The sequence below is a fragment of the Papaver somniferum genome, chromosome 9 (genome assembly GCF_003573695.1).
Source record: "Papaver somniferum cultivar HN1 chromosome 9, ASM357369v1, whole genome shotgun sequence".
NCBI classification, from domain to species: domain Eukaryota; kingdom Viridiplantae; phylum Streptophyta; class Magnoliopsida; order Ranunculales; family Papaveraceae; genus Papaver; species Papaver somniferum.
The window spans coordinates 1068850-1094058 of record NC_039366.1 but is presented as its reverse complement, the minus strand read 5'-3'; the positions used below and the strand labels follow the sequence as shown (position 1 = coordinate 1094058).

The window sequence follows — 25209 nt, the reverse complement described above, 5'->3', positions numbered from 1 at the left end:
CAGAAAACAGTTTCTCGTTCTAGTACTGAAGCTGCGTATCGTGAACTTGCCATTACTACTGCTGAAATTATGTGGATTCAATCACTTATTTCCGATCTTCGTATATCTACACGCTCTCCTCCAATATTATGGTGTGACAATCTTGGTGCAACTTATCTCACAGTTAATCCTATATTTCATGCTCGGACGAAACATATAGAAATTGATTATCATTTTGTTCGTGATCAAGTAGCTTCCAAGCTTCTTGATGTCCGTTTCATATCCTCTAAAGATCAAATTGCGGATATTTTTACTAAAAGAACAAGAGGTGAAATTTCCACTTTCTTTGGGTCTTCGGGATCTGATGCCATAATCTTATCCTAACTTAAAAGAACAAGAGGTGAAATTTGCAAAACCAATTTGAAATACTAGTTCAGCTTGGCATAATAAGCTTGCAAAAGAAAAAGATGCGGTGAGCGTGGATCGAACACGCGACCTTCAGATCTTCAGTCTGACGCTCTCCCAACTGAGCTATCCCCGCGGTTTTATACTCACAAATGAGCAAAACAGTTGTGACTTCCGGCAGAAGCAATCATATTGGCAATGCTGCAGCGAGATGCAACTTTCATCGGTACAATGCAAATATGATACTTCTAATATTATACATAAAATTGATTTCATTCATCATGTGTTTAAATTTCATCGAAAAAAATCATCAAAAACTCAAAAGAACAGACTGCAAAAGCCCCAAACACTTCAACACCAGCACAAAAAGAGCCCACAAATTATAAGATCAGATATTTTTACCCAACAACATCTTTCCAGTTGTGAACGAAGCATAAGCATCAATTACAGCAACTTTGATTTGATCACTGTTGAGGATGCTTGAACTCCAGCGATAAATCACACTTTCTTGTTCTTCAATAGAGAGTCCAACTCATTCTCTAACTCTCTAAACCACACGTGCACATGTCACGAGTCTTGCGACTTAAACCTCGTAACAAAGAAAAAGGCTTACAGACGAACCCTAACATCCAAGCGTCCAAGTTTTACTCTTGCGACAAACCTCATAACAACATACAATGCCATTCGATAATTCTCTGGATAACTTTCTCATTAATTCACAGATCTACTTATTTAACTAAATCCTAGCTAGAAACTTGGGACTGATCCCACGAACTCAAAATAAAGAAGATAAAGATAACGGAAAGATTCCTAACAACTAGGGACTACTTAGTTATGCACGTACTTAGTTATGCGCATTTTCAGACTAGATAAAATGGAAACATTATGGAACAAAAGAAGCGAGTTCAGTACTGTGTTCTAGCTGCATATCCCTATGAATTATGACCCCATTTTTTAATGCAGAAGAATCATGATATATATTTCCAATTAAGTTCGTCTTGAAATTATGATTTGAGATCCGCATATTCAATGTCGATTAGGCTTGAATCCTATAAATTAATCCTCCATGTAGAACTCCTTCAACCAAAATTTCTAGCGTCTAATCGATTGACAAAGAAGAGGAAGCTTGAATTTAGTAGATAGAGAAAAAAATGGAAGGCATGAACTTGAAGGTCTCTTTTCTGATGGTGATCTTTGTGTTGGGAATGTTGGCAGGGCAAAGTTCAGCGTGTTGGACTACATGTATGAAGGAATGTCAAGATCCGTTAGGATGGATTCCATGTGCTATTTACTGTAAGATAGAATGTAGACACCATGATGACGCAGTGTTTTCAGATAATTTGATGACATCTGCTACTGATAACTGCAAGCTTGGTTGTGGGATACTGAACTGCGCCAACAAAGCCGCCACTCCTTGGCAAGTGGATGATTGCATCAATGCTCGCTGCGAGAAAAAGTGCACCAATTAAGTAAAAAGTGCACCAATTAGGTGGCTGGGGAGATTTTGTATCACTTGCACATTAAAGACTACAATAGCTAGGTTTACAACGGTAGATTATGGGCATTGATTTTGAATCAGTGTAATTAAGATTTGATCTTTTGAATTGTCTTCTACCATGACTAACAAAAATTTACCAAGGCACGATATTTTTCGGGGTCTGTAAAAACCGTAACAGAATTCGACATTTTAGGCCGATATAAATGTAATGCCGTGGTAAAGTCATGAGTTTATTTTAGAACCCTATTATTGGGGCTTTGAGGGGGTGTAACTTTGGGGGCTTAAAATGCTTGGTGGAGACTAAATGGTACAGGGGGAGATCAGAATTATGTAAAAGTTCAAAAACACCCTCAATCATTTTAACTTATGACACTTTTACCCTTCCATTAACTGATAATCAATTTAAAAAAAAAACTGAATTTTATTAAATGTAAAAAAACTGAAAATAAAAAGAAAAACTGACCCCCCCCCCCCCTTCATTCTTCTCCTCCCCTCTATTTCTTCTTCTTCTTCCATTGTTCTTCGTTTATCAACGCTTAATCGTCGATTCAAAAAAAAATCGTCGTCGATTACACTCATTGTATAAAAGCATGAAAGCAAAGGAAAAATTAGGTCATTTTTCGTCGAATCAACCTCCTATTGTGCAAAGAAACCAACTCCAACTAATGAAGTGGTAAGTGAAGATGAAGAGGAATTGAATGAACGAGATGGACCAGCTTCCCAGGCTCCTGAGATGACAGCAGTAAGGTATGAATCGAAATACCCACTGTTTATTTAAGCTCTTTCTCGATCTTTCAGTTGGTTTCGAAGATTTTAGGTCTGAAAAAACAGTTTTAGAAATTGATTATGGCTGGGAGTTCTTTGATTCCCAGCCGTAAATAGGTATCACGGTTGGGATAAGTTGAATACCCAGTCGTTTAATTGTAACACGGTTGGGAGATATAAGAACTCCCAACCGTTTTTATTTTCACGGATGGGAAATTGTTGAACTCCCAGCCGTAATTCTGGTCGAGGCGTACGAGATTGAATATTCCCATCCGTAAAGACTGAATCACGGCTGGGACTTTCCTAGCCGTATATGTCTCTGAGTTCGAATGCATGTTTCATCGGTACTGGTAACGTCTAGGTTTTGCTGTCCGTAATTGTTTTTCCAAACCGTAAATTATAGTTTCCCAACCGATTATTTTATGCGGCTAGGTCCTCCTATCCGTAATATGAGAAAGCAATGAAAAGAAGAAGAAAAATCCAGCCGTTATGGTTTTTACGGCTTGGTCGATAAGTCAACTTCCCATCCGTTATTATAGTTGCGGCTCGGATTTTCTATTTATCCTAGCCGTTTCTTTTTTACGGATTGGACTTTTGATAAACATCCCATCCGTAATTATGTTTTCGTGTGGAACTTTGTACACATCCTAGCCGTTTGTTGGTTTTCGGCTAGATTTTGCCTAGATTTCCCAGCCGTTGTGACTTATCTTCTTTTGCATTTTGGTCTGGTTTGTCTTTGAACAGAAAAGAAGAAAAGAGGAAGAGAAGATCAGTAGAAGTAACACCTTCTAGTGATCCCACTCCGCAACCTCGTCACGGAAAACCATTGGGTGCAAACGCAAGGAATACAAGTGATGATGATGTTGTTACTGGAAATGAAGGTGGAGGAAATGATGATGTTGCTGTTATTGGAGGAAATGAAGGTGGAAATCAAGGTGTACTTGCGATTACTGAAGTTGGCACTTCTAGTGGTGTTTCTCTTGATAAAGGTAAAGCAGTGGCAAGAGACAAGAAGAAATATCCACCAAAGGATAATGCAAGAGACATCATTGATGCTATGGAGTTTTTACCTAAAAAGAGTAATGTGAGACCTTGGGGTTCGCCAAGAGATCGTTCCATCTTGATTGGTTATGAGTCATCATGGGATGCTAGAGTCTGTGCCGCAAAGGTAATAAATCAAACTTAATATATGTTGTTTTCAGTTTATTATGGATATTCAATCGTAACAACCAAAATTTTATATTATTTGTAGTTTCCTGATAAAGCGGTCCCTAAACTAAAGCACCAACAACCAAAGTTTTGGTTGTTGGAGGGTGAGCATCCAGAGCATCCAGATGTGGTAGATTTGGTAAAAGCTTCGGGGTTATGTCCGGAATCGAGGCGCTGCAGCAAACGTATGATGTTGTGACGGTTTGTAACTTTAGTTAAAGATTGTGGCCCGAAACCATGACTTTCCAACTCCCCTTCGGCGAGATAACTATTATTCCGGATGATGTGAAGGAAATCACCGGTCTTTCTCTGGAAGGAAAGGCTGTGTATGAGGGTTTCAACAATACTCTACCTTATGATGAGCTTTATATTTTGGTTAACCACTATCTTAAATGGGACAAAGTGGAAGCAAAAGAAGAGTTTGAAATTGGTTATGAAGCCGCTCCCAGAGCTAAAAAGAGATTTCATGAACCGGGTGAAACTTATGAAACAGTTAATAAGTCGAGGAAGATTAACTTGGTTCGTTTGAGGATTCTTACCGTTAAACCAGGAATGGACAGATCACAATGGACGCAGAAAGAGCTAGACATACGTCTATAGCTTACTTGTTGCACGCTCTTGGGACCGTCTTTTTTCCAGATTTCTCAGGAAATAAGGTCAATGCTTGTTATTTGCAGTGATTGAAGACTCCCAGTCTCGATCCGGAAACAAACGAGGTTCCCAGGTACTCGTGGGGCACCGCCCTCCTTGCTAGTGTGATGGAGAATCTTTGCAAAGCTTCTAGGTGGAACATAACACAAATTACGGGTTGTGTTGCTCTTATCCAGGTATTTTTTTGTGTTAATATAACAAATGTCGGTTTATTTTACTTTTATTTTTTGTTGATTAGCTATGAATAAGTGTATTTGATATGAAAAATATGTTGAACGAGTTAATTGGGTGTCCAAGGATATCACCCGTATGATTGATTCGAGAGAGCAGTTAACCGTCCCTGAACTAAGATTACTTCGGGATCGAGTCCAAGGCATAATACTCCCTGAGAAAGGAGGTTTATATCCTCAAGAAGATGACCGATCAAGGAGAAGTAAGAGGGCTAGGTCTCCTTCTTCTAGCGACGACTCGGATACTCCCTCCCGCCAGAAAGCTCCATCAAAGCAAGGAAAAAGGCGGCAAAAAAGGAGGTCGTGCTGGAACAAGTGCTCGAGGTGGATCAAGTGCTCGAGGTGGAAAAAAAGAAGGTCGTGGTGGAACAAGTGATGCTCGAGGTGGACGTGGTGGAGGTAAAATGACTACCACTCAAGCTGGTAAGGGAAAAGGAGGTAAAAAGGCTAGAGTTGTAGAACCAGTTGTTGAACTTGACGATTTGGATGAGTTTTTACAAGAGTCTTCTGGGGAGGAATTAAGTGAATGACAATCTAGTCGCTTTTTAGTATTTTACTTCATGAATATTTTGTTATCTAAGCCTTTAAAATTTTACTTTGGTTAAGAATTGAGATGGATGGATTTTTATAACTTTCCATTTATGAATTAATGTTAGTCTTTCAATATGTTTGTGTTTAATCTAAGAAAAATGAGGAAAAAAACAACATTATTGTTTTTTTCAGGCATTTTCGGCTAGGTCGCTGCTTCACAAAACCTAGCCGAAAATACCCATAAATATTGAAAAACAAAATTTGATAGTCGTAAAAGCTAGAACGGTTAGGAACTCCCAGCCGTAAAACCTCCCACGGTTAGGAAACCCGTCCGTTTTACTTCAACGGTTGGGAAATACCTACCCGTTTTTGGTCTGACTTCCCTAAACTACATTGAGTCATGTTTACGGCCAGGTTTCCAAGTCATGCTTGTTTCATGGTTAGGTTTTATATCCGTGAATTTATTTACGTCTTAGTCGACCTAGATACTTCCTAGCCGTTACAATCTAAACGGTTGGGAAACCCATCTGCCGCTGTTTACGGTTTGGACATTCCTGACCGTATATTTCTCTGTTAAACCCCAAAAAAAAAAGACTCATACACGACGACTACATATTCTAGCCGTAATTCTGTTCCCGGACAGGAATCCCAGCCGTTTTTCTGATCAATAGTAAAAAGTCAGATATACGGCCAGGAATCCCAACCGTAAGTCTGGCAGACCACCAACTCTGCAGGTCACATAGAATTACGGCTGGATGTGCCTTGAATTTCCCAGCCGTAAGTATCTATAGTTTCACTTGTACCACTTCAAATCGGCTAGTTTTTTGAATTTTGAAAAATATATCCTTTGGAAGACTGATCTATAGAAGGTTCTAGTTGTTCAACCAATTATTTAAACTTGAAATAACTCCACTGCCTCTCTGTAACCATCCATTCCAAATCAAAATCACACCTTCTACATCAATAATGTCCACCAAAACTCCTACAAACTCAATACAATGTACTCAAAGGATAAACTCAACTTCACTTTGGAAGAAGACTTATCTCTTTGCAAAAATTTTGTACTATGTTATCCAAAGAAGGGAGAAGAACGAAAGAAACGTGGTTTACCAAGTCAATCGTATTGGAGTAATATTTTCGAGAATTTTTGTGGTGAAACAGGTAACACTAACAACCGCGGTGGGGTTGAATTGTATCTTCGATTTTCAGACATACGCAGAAAAGTGGAAGAATATATGGCTTTACGTCGTATGTGCAACCAACTCCAACTTAAAGGTGAGACTGATAGAGAAGTCGCAACTCAAGCTAAGAAAGAATGGACAAAATGGAAAGGTTATAATTTCAACTTGGAAGCTCAATTCGCCATCATCAAAGACTTCTTAATACATCGAAAAGGATGTTATTAAAACCATCTTTGTAATGGGGATATATCAAGCATTTAATGAGTTTTATTATGGTCTAGTTAGTGAATTTGCTAGTAATTTTCAATCGTATTAAGAATTCATGTTGAATCAAAAAATTTCTCAACTTTCAAATTTAATTACGGCCGGGAATGTTTGGTAAAACCATCCGTTTTGCAGACTTAGGTAATTCATGGAAGAATAACGGCCAGAAGTATGTATATTCCTGTCTGATTATTGTAATTACGGTTGGGACTTCCTTACTTCCCAACCGTTCTCATGTTTTACGTCCGGGTATTAATAATATCCCAACCGTGGTGTTTGTTTTCGGCCAGGTCGACAAGTTTACCCAGCCGTTATGGCAGAAAATTCCATATTTTTTTCAGATTTCCGACGGATTTGAACTGATAAAATTGATGTTGGGAGTTGATTATAAGGTTATCTTGAGTTTAATTATAAAAGGTTTCGTCATTTGTCTTCGAAATTTGTCAAACAAATTTCACCCAAATCACAATTTTTCCTTCTTCAAAACTCAAAAATATCAAGTTTTGATTTGTATAAGATTAATGTTTTTATTAGGCTAATCGATTCACTAAGACTGATTAATTAGCTAAATCAAATTAAGGGTAGATTAGACATTAGAGAAAAATATAAATAAGGGGTCATATAGGTTGTTATTTCATGATCTCAAAAAGCCCCCAAAAACTCACCCTTTTTAAGCCCCAATAATAGAGTTCTTATTTTACCCCTGCCGGGCCCCTGCTATATAGCATGATAGATACAATTGGTTGCAACAGTTGTGCCATGTTAAAGGCAAGTGTCTGAGACTTTAGCAGTTTTGTAATTTGCTACTCCTTGTTTAGTCATCGTTTTCGTAACACCTCAATTTTGTAATGATAACGAACGATGCCTGCTGAAGTTGATATTGCTGCATGTCTGAATCTTAATCGAGTCACTAACACCTCAATTATTTCTAGTCAACAATTTTAAACAAACACTTAATTCTCAAGTTAAAATTTTCGGCCAATCATGTCTAAATCAAAGCCATCATGCATGATGCATGTACTAGGTAATATTATGCCAGAAGCAAGCGCAAGATAAGATAGATATATTATTGCATTTCATTCAAGGTCGAACCAATTTGTCTCATGATAAATAGTTAAATACACAGCAGCAGAAGTACAGAACTATGACTTCTATCTCTCAGGCAAGAGCAATGGGGATATGGCAAGCAATAGCTGCAGGTCTACTTCTCCTTCTTCAACTCCTAATAGCAAGTGCATCTCCAGGTAACGAAAACAATATCATATGTCGTCTGTCACTCAAATATTCTTCTTACTATAGTTACAATTTTAACTCGCAATTTGCTGTTGTTCCACAGATCTGCAAAACCCTGACTTAGAAATACCACCAACAAACTCAACATACCCATTTCCTGCATTGGATTCAACAATCAATTATTTACCACAATGGTTTTCACAAGGAGATGTTAGCTATGTATTCGCATCATCACAGGGAAACTACAGATATTTAGGCAAAAATGGAAAGATTACACAAGAATTCAAGGCAAATGAAGAATCAAGTCATTATTTACTTACATTTAGTCTTCAACCAGCTCGAACAAATTGTGATAATACTACTAGTGTCACCATATCTGTTCCAGGCAGATCAGTGGTTGTCTCTTTCTCAAATAAATTTGCAGGAGGGAATCAAAGCTGTGTTGCAACAATACGTCAAAACTTCTTTTTTTGGCTATCAATACGTATTGTATGGATACGTGTATCAAATACGTCCAATACGGCCAATACCAACTGTATAATCCTTTTTTTCAGTTAAAATACCAAAAGTTGGATAAGAAGCAACAGTTGTCCATATATTTCTTTAATACTAATAAAAGTTAGATATTTATCACCAGCTGTTATCACCCCCTCTAGTCAATACTTATCCCAAACTTTTTCCTCCTCCTCTTAATCTCAACACTTATCTGATTACCTCTAACTCTCTCTGTTTTATCTCCTCCAAAACCAGTAGAATACCCAAACCCTATTTATCCCAGATACTGATATACAACTATGAGCAAGAAAAGAAAAGACGCAAATCTCAACACCCCCCTTTGGAATTATGTTGAAAAACAAGGAAAAAGTGACGAAGGTGGTGGAAACAATAAAATCCAGTGCACAATATGTAACTATATATTCTTTGGTTCTTATACTCGGTGAAAGCCCATCTTCTTCGTATAGATTAATATATATTGTTATGTATTTTGTTATGTTTCTATCTCATATATGATATATATATATATATTTTAAAACTATAGATTTATATTGAGTATTCCGTATCGCCGTATTATCATTTTTTTATTGGTGTATCCTAGTAACGTATTGATATCCTGTATCGGATATCGTATCCGTATCGTGCAACACAAAATCAAAGTAGTCATTGGCAAACTCATGGTGTTAATTTGGGTATTCATGGAAATGGAGAGTTGGTTACTCTTAGTCTTGAAATCAGTAACACCACCACTGCTTTTACCGACTGTGGTGGGCGTCTGGAGGATTCGTTCATTCTCAAGAACATTCCGAATCCTATCAATAGTTCTGGTATGTAAACGAAAAACTTCCTTGTTTGCAGTACGTTTTCGTTTCTATGCATCTTTGGTTAATATTTTGACGTAATCAACACAGTAAACAACATGTTGCCGAGTGGTGGATTTGAATACGGGCCAGCTTTTCCCAACAATTCCGTTGGTGGCATTTTAATTGATGCAGAGTTAGATCCAACTCAATCACCATTAAACCAATGGGAAATATTAGGACCAGTGAAATACATAACTACAAACCACAACTATACAGCTCCAGAAGGAAAAGCCTCAATGGAGCTTGTTGGAGGAAAATCAAGTGGGATACAAACCTCAGTTATGTGATTACTGGAAATCCTGCAACACACCCAAATGGAAAGTAAATAAAATCTAAGACATGATAAACGCAAGAACAAAGGATTATTTATTAATTTCCAGCGAAATACAACACGTGGGTTATCGAGAAACCTTAATCCCTCTCCAAGTCTATGGATGACAAGGAAACCCTAAATCTCCCTCTCTCATCTTCACTGCCAGAATCCCCCTTTGCATTGCTCAAAGGTCTCTATTTATAGGCCTACGCAACCGTAGTGGTATACAGCTCATATCATCTCGTCGAGGTTACTTTATGCTTCGCCCGGTGCATATTCCATAAAGTTTTCCCCCACCTTTCGTTGTCTTCACATGGTCTTGTCGGCACACCTGTCCTTTTCTTGCGCCCTACTACTCCTACTTCGCGATTTGTCTTCTTCGCCAAAAATCTTTTTATGGCTTCGCCTTATCATCTTGATGATCCTTCTGCTTTTCTTCGGGATGGGGAGTTACCTCGTGTTTGGGATCTGTGTCCCACCTTCTGATGTTGATTGATTTGATAGGTTACTGATACGGATCTTTGACTAGGATTTCATTACCTTACTTGGTATGACACGTGGCAATCCTATTTCGTGTACCTACATTTTGCCTTTTCTTATTCCGTCCAAGTTGCTGCGAGGATGAAATAAGAACCGTCTTAGTTTCCTTAACCGTTACGTTCTCCATTCCCGTAATTCCACGTGGCCACGTTCCCTGGGTAACCGTTCGTTACCGGTCATCTTTACTTCGATCTTACCGCTTCCCGGTTTACCGGTTTCCTCCTCTTGCTATAAATACACTTCTCCGCCCTTACTTTGAGTTTTTTTTCTGCTTCTTCCAAACTCTGTTCTTTTCTTGCTTAACCTTTGCTCTTACTTTTTCCTTATTTTACCGTAATCCTCTAGTTTCTTCATCACCATGTCTCCCAAAGGCGTTGCTGCATCTGCTTCTCTCAAAACTCTCGAGGAGTTTCAAGCCGAGCTCCAGGAGTTAGGTTTATCCTTAACTCCAGTTGTTGATTCTTCCCCTGATCCTGTTATTCTTGCTACCCAAGAGATGGAACTGAACTACCGATGGCTTGGTTTGGATACTTGGTCTGCTGATAAGGTGATAATCTCCCTAGGTCAGTTGAGAGTGGGACTATCTTTCCCTTTATATGATCCTTCAAACGCCATCTTCTTGGAGATTCTCGGTAGGCTTCAATGTGGGCTTTTCCAGTTTACTGGTAATGCGATTCTGATTGCCAATGAGTTCAAAGTTCGTTCTCGCGATGGCATCTCGCAACTTCCTTCTTCAGCTGATGAATTTCATTCCTTGCATTTAAACATAGACTCTTTCGTGGAAAATTATTCTTCTGTCTTTACAAGCACCCGGGAGCATCAGGAGTGGGGTCTTGAGCTTGTTAGCAATGCGTTTTTTCCCCCTACTAAGGAGCTTCTTCTGGATGTGGATTCCCAACTTCGTATCTCTATTGATGACTGGGTGAGGTTCCCTTTAGTAGTTGGCGGTCCTTTCGTCTGGGGTTACGACGAAAAGGGCTTTCCTCACAATGGTCCTCTTCCCAGACATTGTTACCTCGCGGGCTGTGATCCCTGGAGACTTCGCTGGACTGTTCCTAGCGAGGTATGACTTTTCCTATTGCGATTTGCATCATTTGGAACTATCTGTTGTACTTATGCTTCTCAATTTTTTTTAGTATGTGATGCCCGCTGCTGAACTCGTCAAGGCGCGCCAGGAGAAGAAAGTGGTTGCTAAGAAGACTCCTTCTGAACAGGTACCATTTTCGTCCATTTGCTAGCGATTTTATGATGATTTTCTTATCCTGACGTCGTGCCTCTTCTAGGGCGGAGTACCTACTTCTGGGGTACCCCAGGGACACAAGAAATGTTCTCACCCTACTCCTCCTCCTTCTTCTCAGGTACCATCCTTATTGCCTTTTGTTTGTAAATTTTAGACCTTTTGGTTTCTAACCTTTGACTTCGCAGACAAGTGCTCCTTCGTCTGGTGCATCCAAGAGGCCTCGAAAGACCTTGGATGTGGATTCCTTAGCCGCAATACATCCCTCCGTTCTCCTTGGTCGTCCCGTTCGCACTAAGCAACAGCCCCCTTCAGTTGTTGCTTCTGCTCCTCCGAAAGAAGCCGATTCTGTCATTCGTTCCAAGGTCGCGGATTCCCCTATTCAGTCAGGGGTTGAATATCCTAAGAGTTCTTCGGGGGTTCCTTTCTCTGGTAAGAAGGGAAAGCAACATGTCCGTCCTGCAATGTCAAATCCTCTTTTCGACCCTGACATGCAATTCCTTCGAGATATTTACCAGAAGGCCCAAGAAGATCCTGCTATGAGATCTCGCGCTTTGGAGTCTTCGTCCGCCCTTGTTTCTGATGACTTTCTCTCTCAAGACTCGTCCGCGCTCTTGAGTGCTTCAATGAATCTGTCTCTCCAGCAGCACTCTGCCTTGATGAACCAGGTGATTTCTTTGTACCTTTTCCTCCATTTTTCCTTTTCGGCTCCGAGATCTATTTTCTGAGTTCAAGCTTTGCTTCCCAGGAAGTATATCGTCACATGGCCACCCTTGTAGAAATTCGTCTCGTTCTCGAGATGGCTAGGAAAGATGAGGCTAAAATCAAAGCTCTATCGGAGGACCTTCATAAAGAAAAAGATCATTCCCGCCAGCAAGATCAAAAGACAGAGAAGCTTTTGAGTAAGTTCTTTTTTCTTGAACGTCCCTCTATTGTTCTTGTTTTTGCTTCCATTATTTTCTTATTCTAAGCTTCGTCAAGCTCGATGCATGCAACATCAAATGAGCGCCGACGAAGCTTCCTCTTCGCTGGAAGATATTCGCGCTGAGATGGTGAATCTTACAACTCAGAATGATATTTATATTTCGGGGAAATCCATCCTTAATGAAAAGGCCGATACCCTTTGCTTGCAAGTGGACCATCTGTCAGTTGAATGCTCTCGTAACAAGGAACTGAACCTCCACCTCCATAATGGCAACCTGCGCCTTAATCCAGAGCTTCAACGGGTCTCTAATTCTCTTACTACCTCGCGGGGCCTCTATTCTTCGTCGATAGCCAACTATAAGAAACTGGAGGAAGATTACGATTGAGTGATCAAAAGTAAAACCGAGCTCGCAGCTACTCTTCGTAGGTCTCGGAACACTGCGGATGGTCTAAACGATGAGGTTGATTGTCTGAAGAAAAAGGTGGAACTCTTGCAAGCTAAATTAGCCACTTCCTTTCGTCCAAAACCTGTGAATTCCTCTCCTCCAATCAAGCCTGTAAGTCTTTGTGGAAAGGGTGTTCTCTCCATTCAGTCTTACAAGAGCACTTTGAAATCCCCTCACGGTGAAGTCTGGGATAAAAATGTATCATGAGTTATGCATTCAGCTTGAAGATTTCAACCTCAAAGTAGCCAGGTTTGATCATCTATACTCTGATGTTCAGAGTACTTTAAATACTACTATCCTTCAGGCGGAAGGTAGTTTTTAGGTGTATTATTATCTTCGATTGTCCCAGCTTACTTCCTTGTTTCTAATGTAATTCCTCTTACCTTCGCAAAATCAGATGAGCGTCATAAGAGTCAGGTCCTTCGTATCACCAGAGAGAGAAATGAAGCTCGTGGTGATGTTTCTCGTCTTAATGAGGAGGTTGAAAGCCTAAATGATAATATGGACGAGATCATCGAATCTTCCAAGAAGGTAGCCAAGACAGCCCGCAAGAATACTCAGAGCTATTTAGTTCCGCTCTTCAATGACTACTGCGCCGAGCATGGCATTCCTCCTCCTTCTTTTCTTTTGGAGGTTTTTTCCGATGATGAGAAGCCTCAGGATGAAGCTGCTGATGCTACCAACGAGGAAGCATCTTTTGATGACGACGAGGAGCCAAAAGGTGACACCGCGAAGGACAACAAGGGGTCCAAGGGAGCTTCTACTAGCATTACCGGGGCAGGCAGTGAGGTCACTGAGTCCTTCATCATCGATGAAGCCATCCCTCAGTAGAAATTTTAGTTTTGTCTTCTGTCGTCTCGGATCATTGTTTTATAACTAACAATTTTTATGGGCACTCCCAAGCTTGGGGGGCAAACACTTTATTTTGGGAATCATCACATTTTATGATATTATGATTTTGTTTTATCAAGCGTGTGTTTATTTGATATCCGCCATTTGCCTTAACTATATACTGACCATGAAAACTCTTAAAATAATAATGAAGCCTTTAAGTATATACTTGTCTTTTATTCTTTTGCGAGTTTTCATCTTTATTTCTTCCTTCACTTCTCAAGTCATCCTTAGTTCCGTTTTTCCTTCTTCACTCATCCCTGCTGACTTTTCCTTTTCGGCGAGTTAAGAATGCTAATTTTAGGAGAGTGAGGAGCATCGATTGCTATAGTATGCTCCCGGTCTTAGTTTTCTGCCTCAAGTTCCTTCTCTTAGATCGGATAATGCTAAGAGAACAAAAAATATAAAATTATATACTTGCCTCTTGTTCTTGTCGGCATTATCCGACCGAGATGGTTCTGAGAATGCTCTTTGTAACTTTGTTGTTTTAGTAGCTTTATCCATTTCTTGCTTATCTCCTTGGTTTTCTTGTTTATGAGGTATTAATGTGCCTCCTAATTAAGGTCTTATTGCGCCTCACCCTATTATAAAGGGTATTACTTCGGCGAAGTCTCAGGCGCTTGCTATTTTTGCTAATAGCAATTCATCAACCTCGCCTTAACATCTTTGTTAAGTTTTCTTTTCGCGACAATATGACAGGCCTGCCTATTCCCATGAATAGCAACCCCATGACATTGTCGTCTTTTTTGGTCACACAACTCCCTAATATGGAGGGTTCCATCCCTTTATATTCCCCTGAGTGACCCTTCAAGGAGGTTATCCCTAACATGCATGTTGGTCTCCTCCCATCCAATTATTACGAAACTCAGTTGTTTTCGCGACTTCTTATCCTCCTCACCGATAAGGATTAGAGTTACGAAGTCACACCCTAAGTGGGGTATCTTTGGGATCGAGTGCATCGTAGCCAAGACTTGTCAGACGCACATGGACGGTAACGCTCCAGACGTCCCAGGCACCCGCAGCTCAACCGAATACGTCGGCGCCTTGGTCATATTTCTGCACTCCTTACCAAAGGCCATCATAAAAAGGGTCCCCAGCGGATAGGTCTTATCATTGCCCCTAGCTTTCTGTCTGAGTTGTCCACGACAAGCGTTAGGTCTTTGCCTCTTGCATTTTCATGCGAACTAGGGTGCATGCCGTGGGTTCCCAGCCTTCCTAGGCGAAGGTTTTAAGTTTCTCTGGAAACTTTTATTTCATATTCATTATTTTCCTCATAATCTTGAGGTCTTACTGTCTTTGGCTACTCGGCGAATATTTATTTCATCAAAATTTCATCAAATTTTTATTGTTATGTTCTTCAAAAGTTGAGTACATAGATCGTTTCATTTTTATCATCAAAATAAAGCGAATACAATTATCTTATCTCGTCTACTCTTCTTCCTTACGAATGTTCTCGGCTTGGTATTCTTTCAACTCCTTTATTCGTACTGCATTTCTTATCTTGAATAGTGCCGAGAATAGCGGCTTCCTAGTTGAAAAAGCATAGATGAATGATCGCACCAACTCCTCTTCCGAGATTCTTCCCTTCAATTCTTTGCATATTGTTTCCCATCTTGCAATGAGACTTCACAAGCTCTCATTCTCCCTTTGTATTAACGAGAAGAGCGTTGTTATCTCTGGATTGCATGGCTCGCTCCTTGAACATTTGTTCACCATTTGCAAATATCTTTCTCTCCTTTCCCTAGGGATGTTGTTTATTCTTTGAGTAACCGCTACTGATTGTTGCATTCGATACTCTCTTTTCCTGAATTCTCTTCTACTGCTTTCAATGGCTTTCTTCAAGTTTTCTCTCTCTTTTTCCTCACCTCGCCCTAGACCTTCTCGTTTTCGTGCGTAATGTTTTTCTTCAGTTCGTGCTCTTCTCATAGCATATCTCTCCTCCTTCATATCATTATCTGTCTGCTTCCTTTTCAAATGATTATTTCTAATAATCAACTTCTCATTTTCCCTTTCTAACCTTATTCGTTCCCCGACCAGATCTTCTTTCCTTCGTCTATCTTGGTAAAGTTCCTCTTTTAACTGAGCCATCTCCTCGTCTTCGCGACTGTCTTTCAATTTATTCTGCCAATTTTGTATTTCAACGCTTTCCTCGGCCTCTTGTCCTTGCACCCTTTTGCCTCTTGACCGGTTTATCTTCTTTCCTTCTCGTGAAATTTGTTTCTCCTTTGTCGTGGGAGTTTCCTTTTTGTTCTTTGTCATTTCATTTCCTTCAGCAACCTTCTGATAGACGCATTTATGTGTCTATTTTGTTCTCAATGTTCTGTATTGTTAGACTCGATTAAGTACTTATTGTGTTATTTTATGTTCTTGTAGGAAATTTTAGAGAAATAAGCCCTTGCGACGAAATGGGATCAAAAAGCAGTGTTTTACACCCCGGAGAAATGTACCCTAGGCACCCCAGAAATGCACCGGAAGCGTCCCAGAAATGTCCCGGAGGAACCCAGAAAAATTACTATTTCAACCTCAATGGATATTCGCACCCCAGCACTCTGGATAAGGGGCACCTTCTTCAACAATTTGAATTTGTGTTTTTGGCGGGAAATGAAGTTTTCAACTGGAAGAATTTTGATTGTCAAAATGAATAGGTTAGAGTGCGATTCAATCGTTGAAAATTGGCAGAAAGATGTGATTTGGAATAAGGAACAAAGTTTGGGTGGTGATTTCGATCAAATTTGGCTGGAATACGTGTTTTGATTCTAGAGTTCAAAACAGGGCAAGCATGCACTGGAGGATGATAATCACGCGTCATGGAGAGTTATGGACGTGTTCTGATGATGTGGAATGGCTCGAGCATCACTTTGGGTCGTGAAGAATCGATTTGGAGAGTGGAGGGAGGAAGTTTACGCAAGAAATTCCAAGTTTGGTAAGAAAATATTCGGAAAATATTGTTATTCACTGCCCGCATAATGAAGAATTATATTGGAGTTATTGGCGAGACTTGGAGCTGTTGTTGGGTATAAATAGGCTCTTTGGGTCTACTAGAGAGAGTGTCGAGAGTCTGGGGGGCTGAGGAGAGCTAGAGAAGAAGAAATTCGAGTTTTCCCAAACTCGGTTTCTGCTGCTGCTGCTGCTGAAGAACATGAAGAACACGAAGAACAGACTTGCAAGAACCGTCGTTTATTGACAGTCGTAATTACAACGCGCGACAACGACACTTCAGCTTTTTATCGTTCCTTTTGTAACGGTTGAACAACGCCTTTGCAACAGTTATTTTTGTTGCGATTTTTCTGTTCAATTGTTTTACTCCCTTTAATCAACTCTTGAGCTTTACACATGTATTTCGAGATTATGATTAATATGAGGAGCTAAACCCCAACACTGGGGCGATGGAGGAAGCCTTATTTCACACTTGGGTAATTATATTTAATTCTTTTCATGAGTTTTGCATTAATTTTAATTGAAATTATGATTTAAATTAATTAGTTGTGATTTGATTTGATGGGTCATGCTTGGCTTAGATGATTTGATGTCCCATGCTTAACATTTACACCTAATATTTTGAGAATCTATCCTGGAAATTAATTAGAGTCGATATATTTAATATATTTTTCGAGCTATTATTGATAAAAGAATTATTATTTGAACCTTAAGAAATGAATTTGGCGGAATCCTAGTCTCAGTACCTCTCTACCAATTTGTCAATATTTTTGTATATAATTTTTATAAATCTAAAAATCCTTCACCTTCACAAGTCTTAGAGTTCGAACCATCCTTACCACTACTACTACAACCCCCACGAAAAATCATTAATCACCTTCCTCTTCTTGGCCTTTCCCCCTGGATTTTGATTGATCTGGCCTCCTTCCTCTTGAGTTGCGTTGTTATCTTCCTCAACATGAACTTTTGCTTCATTAATTTCCTCATCGTCCTCCTGCATTATGCTCAATTCTTTGCTAGACTCTATCGTAAATACCATCAGCTGTTCGGCTCTTCTTTCTTCGCTGACTTTCTTCCTTTGTTCCATCTTCTTTCTTATCTTCTCCTCGTAGTTATGTACGTCTTTTGTAATACATTCTTTTGCGTCTCTCAGATCTCCTCTTATCTCTCCGATTTCGCTTGGAATTGAGAACCGGATCTCCTGGTGATATGTCGAAGCAACTCCCTTTATTCCGTGTATCCAAGGCCGCCCTATGAGAGCATTGTAGGGAGAATTGACATCTACGACACATACTGTGACCTTCGTCTCTAGTTCGCCAGCGAGAATCTTCACGGTCAGTTCCCTCTTCGGCTTAGACGCTACCACATTGAACCCATATATGTTATATGTAGAAGGTACAAGATCCGAGTCCTTGTATCCGATGGTCCTAAAGGTATGGTAAAAGAGGATATCGACTGAACTCCCAGTATCAACTAAGATTCTGTCTATTGCCCAAATTCTCCTTTCCTCAGCTTGCTCTTTCTCCCATCTGGAATATTTTTCGAATCTCAAGGTCATGACCAGGGGATTTGTGTGCGAAGTTTCCCCATCAGGTGCATCCTTCGCCGAGAAGGTTATCTCCCTCTTCTGCCATTCCTCTAGCGGCTCTTTTGTCATAACGCTGAATATTCCGTTTCCCTCGAAATCCCTCTTGTGCACTCTTTTAAGCACATTGTCATGAAAGTCCTGGAGACTTTTTGCCACGTGAATTATCGAGTTACAGTTAATTGTTTCTTTCCTCGATCTATCTCGATCCGGTATACTGGCTGATTCTCACGAGGTGGCGGGGGTGGCACATAACTTTCTAGGAAATGCGCGAGTTTCCCCTGGTCTATCAAGCGAAGTATAATTCTCCGAACATTCCTGCAATTGCCTGTGTGGTGTCCATGGAAGCGACGATATTTACAAAATTCATGACTTCGTGACCCCGAAAAGGGCTCCCTCCAGAAATTTGGTGGGGGCGGGATTTTCTCCGTCAGCACTATTGCCTCCCACACTTTTTTCACAGTTGTGTTAAGTCGTGGGAGTTTCACATCTTCAAAGATCGGTCCGTTGGGCCTTCTTTCCCCATATCTGGGTCCCTGATCATTCCTAGGTTGGTATCCCGCATTGTAGCTTCGTGGCTCATGATTTCTTTGTTTTGACTCCTCATACCTTTGTTGATCAATCCACTCCTGATCTCCGCTCGAGAAGGCTACGAGCTTTGCTGGGACTGAAACTGTAGGATCTCCTTTCCCTTGTATGGGTTCATCCTTTGTTGCGTGCACCGTTCTTGGTAACAGCCTAGAATTCCCTTTTTTTCCGGGGCCAGCGTCACTTCGCTGACTTGCCTATGCTTTTCTTCCAACGCTACATATTCCTCCTGGTATTCCCTCAGCTTGTTCATCGTTATCGAGTTCTGGATAATGAATATCTGTGTGTATAGAAGGTTCGTTGGGATCAAAGCGTTTACGAAGGCTAAGATGAAGTTTCGTTCATCAACTCTCCCTGCTAGCTTGCTGCATACTGTTCTCCTTCTCGTGACCAACCCCCGCAAACTTTCAGTTGGCCTTCTCCTCAGGTTGAACAGTGTATCTATCCATGGCCCCAACAAGTTGTTGCTTATATATGTCGTTAAGAATATCTTCTGCAAATCTTTGAAAGATGATATCGACCTTTCCGGGAGTCCATCAAACCAGGCTAATGCTTCCCTTGCTAAGCTCGCAGGGAAATATCGGCAAAGTACTGCATCATTTCGTCCCCATTGCATCAGTGATAGGGTATATTGCTTCAAGTGTTGCACTGCACTTTCCGATCCACTGAATATGCTTGCAAGCGTTGGTAACACGCATTTCTCCGGGATGTTCGCATGCATGGTCTCATAGGTGAATGGCAATTTATCTGTTTCCTCTATCGCTTCCGCTAATTGTTCTCTTCCACCTCTTCGTGAATTATTTATTAAAGCCCTCATGTCTCTCAGCTCGTTTAAAACTTCTTGGTTCAAGTTTCCTCCATCCTCCTCATGGTGACGGCCTCTCTTCACGTTATGCCTCCCTTCACCTAGTCGTCGTCTTTCCTCCTCATCTTGGATAAGGTTCACCTGACGTTGTAGTTCGTCCTCCCTTCTTTGTTACTCCTCATGTCTCCGCCTTTTATCTTCCCATTGTGAGATCTCCAGTGCTCTTCTCAAGTCTCTTTCTTCGTCTTTATTCATTCCTCGTCTTCTTCGTCCTCCTTCGTCTTCCTCGTGTTCATATCTCCTTCGCCGCATCTCATCTTCCTCCGAAGATACAATGTTCCCTTTCGAATCTATGGCATCCTCCACGTTTTCGTTAAGTTGTCGGTTTTGTTGCCTTAACCTAGCGTTATGCATTTCCAACTACATATGTTGTTCTGCCAAGTCCCGGTCCCGTTATCGTTCACGATGGAGCGTCTCCCTTAGCTGGTCCAACGTCATGTTTTCTTCTCCGATATTCTCCTCCATCTCCTCACGAGTCATTTCCTCCTCGACAACGGTGTCTGTATCGGACGTGTGCACCGATCCTTCCCTGAGGCCATCTTCTTTCATCCTCCGCTGGTTCTCTTCTCGTCTGCCTCCTGCAGTTGATGTTCCGGCTCGTTCCATCCTTCCCATTTTATCCGCCAATCGTTTGCTTTTCCTTACTGCTATTACGTGTGCTGCTCGATCTGGTACTCTAGCCATTAACTTATCCTTATTTCAATATTAGCTGAACTTTTTCAACCCTAATTACCTAGATCTCCTATCTTCCATGTTTCTAGCGCCAAAATATGATTACTGGAAATCCAACAACACACCCAAATGAAAAGTAAATAAGATCTAAGACATGATAAACGCAAGAACAAAGGATTATTTATTAATCTCCAGCGAAATACAAGTTATACTCGTGGATTATCGAAAACCCTAATCCCCTCTCCAAGTCTATGGATTACAAGGAAACCCTAACTCTCTCTCTCTCTCCTCTTCACTGCCAGAATCCCCCTTTGCATTGCTCAAAGATCTCTATTTATAGGCCTAAGCAACCATAGTGGTATACAGCTCATATCATCTCGCCGAGGTTATTATGCTTCGTCTGGTGCATATTCCATAAAGTTTCCCCCCACCTTTCGTTGTCTTCACATGGTCTTGTCGGGACATCTGTCCTTTTCTTGCGCTCTACTACTCCTACTTCGCGTTTTGTCTTCTTCGCCAAGAAATCTTTTTATGGCTTCGCCTTATCATCTTGATGGTCCTTCTGCTTTTCTTCGGGGTGGGGAGTTACCTCGTGTTTGGGATCTGTGTCTCGCCTTCTGATGTTGATTGATTTGATAGGTTACTGATACGGATCTTTGACTAGGATTTCATTACCTTACTTGGTATGACACGTGGCAATCCTATTTCGTGTACCTACGAGTTAGACCAAAAAAAGGTTCCGAGTGTGCCTTGTCAGTATTCATCGGTGCATATAATGATGCATGTGTTGGTAACTTCCAAGTGGGTGTTCAAGCAGGATCGTCAGTTCAAAATTTTACGATACAAGGAAAAGGAGCAGGTACGGGGTTGGATTCTGGATGGACAATTAAAGCAGATTCGAACGGCGTCACTCGTATTAGTATTCTGAGTTTAGCAACAACGAAAAGTAAAGATGGTGTTTTGTGTGGTCCTGTTATTGATAAAGTTGTTCTCCTTGCTTCATATGGTTTGAAATTGCAAATTCGTATTTTGTTTGTTGGTATTGGGTTTCTTGCAACTCTTGTACAGATTATGGGATAGTTAGCAGATATAATGTTATGAAAGATACAGTGACGTTTGATTGTGATAACGCTCTTTGTTTCCTTATAATTTGTTGGTTATTTGATACCAATTTTGTGAGATTGTCTCTGCTGATGAGTAACCCTTTTGAGTTTACTATCTGTTGTTTTGGACATAATTGTTGCCTAGATGAAATGCCAGTACTATATTTTAAAAATGTGCCATGTAACATGGTGCACGGCTTTGGTTTGAAATTTCATTAAAAAATTGCGGTGAGCGTGGATCGAACACGCGACCTTCAGATCTTCAGTCTGACGCTCTCCCAACTGAGCTATCCCCGCAGATGCAACAAATTGAGCTTTGAAAGATATTTATACAGAATACATCTGTCAGAAAGAGGAAGAATCCCCTGTTGTGTGTTAGTGGATGCACAATAACGTAGGTCATGCGGCAAATTCAGGATCACACCGATAGATTACGTTACCCGTCTTTATGTCATGAGACAGATTTTTGTTTCACAGTGGTAACTACTGCGCTACAATGTGGCTTTTTTGTCATGATAATATATTTTTCTGTTACGAAACAAATTTTAGATGACTAGGTAAATTTTTATCACTCGCACATTAAAGATTACAATTTCTTATTTTAGGTTTACAATATGGTACATTGATTTTGGATCCGTGTAAGAACTTTAAATTTTCTATTTCATCTCATCCAGGAAAATTCCTAACAATAGACAAGCGTAAATCGACCGACTGATTCACTTACACTAGAGTCTTTGTTTGAAAGGGGGGGGGGGGGGGGGGGGGGGGGGGGGGGGGGGGGGGGGATGGCTCTTACAAGAAGAAGCACACGTTGTTACCTGGTCCAACACATAATTGCAAGAATTAATAGATTTTATATGCCCAAATTATTCCCTAATGAGTTTTTTAAAAAGAAGTAGCACTCGCCAAATTTTCACCTAAACAACGTAGCATGTGCCTAGCCAAAGTCCAAGAAATTTCTTAATTAGTTCCTCTTGCTCTGGCTGTCTAGCAAATATTGCAAACTCATTTGGTGCTGGAACCTCTGGCAACCAGCAAGAGTGGTGCCATAGTGCATGGGTCAGATCTCGAATGGAGGGGAAATGAAAGCATCAAGAACTTGATAAATTCAACTAAAAACCCATTAAACTGAAGCTATCAAAAACATCTTAATTACCTAGAGTATTACTTTATTATTTTGAGAATACAGTATTAGAGAAGTACGACTCGAACACCGTCATCAGAGAGATGACTCTAGCACCGCCGACACTCTACGGTCATCTGCATTGTACTATTATAATGCAACGGTTATCATCGATCTGTAAATCTAACACATTAATTACCCATTAATCTATAATTAACAGTGCGTCAACCTTGTCATTTAAACCACAGAAAAAGATTGAAAAACGAACTCAACATACATCTCAAACTGAGATCTTAAACACATAGGCGTGTGCACCTCAGAATAATCCTCCAACAATTGTTTATTTCCATTGGGGTTCCAAGAATTTTCTTTCCATGAAAATCTAACTACTCCATTATAAATGCAACTACACTCACCACTCCGTTCGTTGCTCTTCTCACTATCTCTTACACACACACACTGAACAAAGCTGTTTCAGTGTCAGTGTTTTAGAAACCAATAAGAAGTGATAGTTCATTCCTTTCTTCACTCAATCAATCAAATTATTAGTACATTTCCACTTTGTTTCAGTAGTACTGAAGTGGTTGTACATATTCTAGGTAGGTATATTGCAACACCTTTATTTCTGTGTGGAAGTGACTTCACAACTCTCATTGTGAATCATCAAGACGAAGTATTAGTACTACATCAAATAGACATATACAGCAACAAACATATGGCTCATGCTCATCACCAGGTATTGCATCATTTTTCACTTGCAAAAACAAAACAGTGTACTATTGTCCATTTCTACAGTTTTGGGATCTGATAATTGATTTCTGAATAATGCATGCAACAGGAAGATGGTTGGCCATTAGGTTTGCAACCATTGAATGCAATAGTAGGTTTGGTACGAAACCATCATGATGCTGCTCTTTCAGCTAGGTCTATGTCATTCAATACATTACTCACTTTTTCACCAAGTACTTCTACTGTCTTCTCATCAGACGTTGATACTGAGGTTAGTAGTAGTACTACTTTTCTTTGTAGCATCAAAACATTGACCCAAACAGAAAAATCTTGATTGACTCATTATAGGCTCCCCAAATTTACAATGTTGATTAACAGTGTTTTGTGTTCAGTCCACAGGGTCATTCTTCCCTGACAAGAGCATGACACTTGGGAGTTTAATGTGTGTGTCAAGTATTACAGATCTCTCCGGAAGGTCACTTACTGGAAGAAGATCACTAATGGAATCATTTAGATCAGTGAAAGACAACAACAAGATGAAGTCACATAATAAGAAATATTGGTTGTTTTCTTTATTATGTGCAAAACCCATTGCTGCTGATATTGATCATAATAATAAGACTGTACAAACCAACACTCAATCTTTAGCACATTTCCTTGAAGTCGAAAGAAAATTAGCAAATTCTTCTCTATACATTGATGGTCATATTGCTGCACATCCTCCTCCTTCTCAATCACAATCTAGCCATTGTCTTGGTTCATCAAATGTTAATGGATTTCCATTGTCATCATGCATTTGTGGGGTGCCCACAAATTGAAAGCTCATGTTCTTTCTTTTTCTCACTGAAAATGAAAATTTTGAAAGAAATGGAATTGACTAAGATTTTTTGGGTGGTTTTTTACTCCACGTTCCAAGTGAGAAATCCAACAAACACTGTAATTTTCAGAATAATAAAGTTTGTTTATTTGATCTCTGACTTTTTCTCAGCAAAAAACTTCAGAATTTCAAGATTTATAATTACAATAATGAAGAAATTTCTGTCCTCATTAAAGGCTCATGTCTGGTGAAAGATTCTTATTGTTTGTCTTCATGTTCATGGAACTTAGCTCTGGGATGCTTTCATGTGTCAGGGGTTTTGGTAATGACCCATGCATGAGTGTAGTTTTGGAGATATTTTTTGGGCAGATAAATTATCCAGTTTTCCATGGAGGATCATCTTGAGAGACCCATCAGAGCAGGTACCTTATCTTGCAAAAACAATTGCTAGATCAATAGGTCTCTTTTTAGAGCTAAAAAATGCTTAAAAAATCATGCAACATCAACATTGCTAATGGGGTGTCACGTTACTGAGAAGGATACCGAAACTCGTATAGAACATAGAACTTTCAAGCTTGTCTTATATGAATTTTTAGTACCCTTCCCAATAATCTGGTACCCCGTTAGGAGCCATCAACTTACGGAAAAGCTAAAACAATTTGAATCACAATGCATATTTTAAGTCACAATGGATCAAAGAAAACATACAAGTGTTGAGGCAGATTTTGAGTTACTGGGCAAACTTTGAATCGTCACATTTGTTAGGGAAGATTTTGGGTTACAGGGCAAATTTTGGATCGTCACAGTTGTTTTCAAAGTTTTAGACATAGACTAAGACCAATGTAGTTAATATCGGATATCGGTTTATCTCGATCAGGACCGATACACTGGTACGACTTTGTATCGGGGATATTATCGTTCAAATATCGGTATAATATCGGTTCCAAATTTAGAGACTATAATTTTATAGCTACCATCAATTTTATCAAAAAACACAAGAGTAACTTCAATAACTTTAAAGTTCACTTCCTAAAATGATAAATAAACAAGTTCTAACTAAAAACAACAGAGTAACTTCAACAACTTAAAAGTTTACTGCCTAAAATGGTAATTAAACAAGTTAAAAGTTCAAACC

General features: G+C 39.9%; 3 protein-coding genes and 2 non-coding genes across 5 annotated transcripts; 2 read left to right on the top strand and 3 right to left on the bottom strand.

The window, feature by feature from the left end:
- Positions 1-447: 447 nt before the first annotated feature.
- On the bottom strand, positions 448-520 carry TRNAF-GAA. The gene has a single exon. It is a non-coding gene; the product is annotated as a tRNA-Phe (tRNA).
- Positions 521-7828: 7308 nt separating this feature from the next.
- LOC113308169 lies at positions 7829-8587 on the top strand. Its single transcript, XM_026556646.1, has 2 exons — positions 7829-7957; positions 8050-8587. The coding sequence occupies exons 1-2, from the start codon at positions 7858-7860 to the stop codon at positions 8502-8504; spliced, it is 555 nt and encodes a 184-aa protein (XP_026412431.1). The 5' UTR covers positions 7829-7857; the 3' UTR covers positions 8505-8587.
- Positions 8588-18826: 10239 nt separating this feature from the next.
- Positions 18827-19582, bottom strand: LOC113309928. Its single transcript, XM_026558446.1, has one exon. The coding sequence runs from the start codon at positions 19580-19582 to the stop codon at positions 18827-18829; it is 756 nt and encodes a 251-aa protein (XP_026414231.1).
- Positions 19583-21629: 2047 nt separating this feature from the next.
- TRNAF-GAA lies at positions 21630-21702 on the bottom strand. The gene has a single exon. It is a non-coding gene; the product is annotated as a tRNA-Phe (tRNA).
- A 1293-nt stretch (positions 21703-22995) lies between these two features.
- Positions 22996-24075, top strand: LOC113309634 (uncharacterized protein At3g17950-like). The gene is made up of 3 exons (XM_026558087.1): positions 22996-23264; positions 23367-23528; positions 23650-24075. The coding sequence occupies exons 1-3, from the start codon at positions 23244-23246 to the stop codon at positions 24073-24075; spliced, it is 609 nt and encodes a 202-aa protein (XP_026413872.1). The 5' UTR covers positions 22996-23243.
- The last annotated feature ends 1134 nt before the right edge of the window (positions 24076-25209 follow it).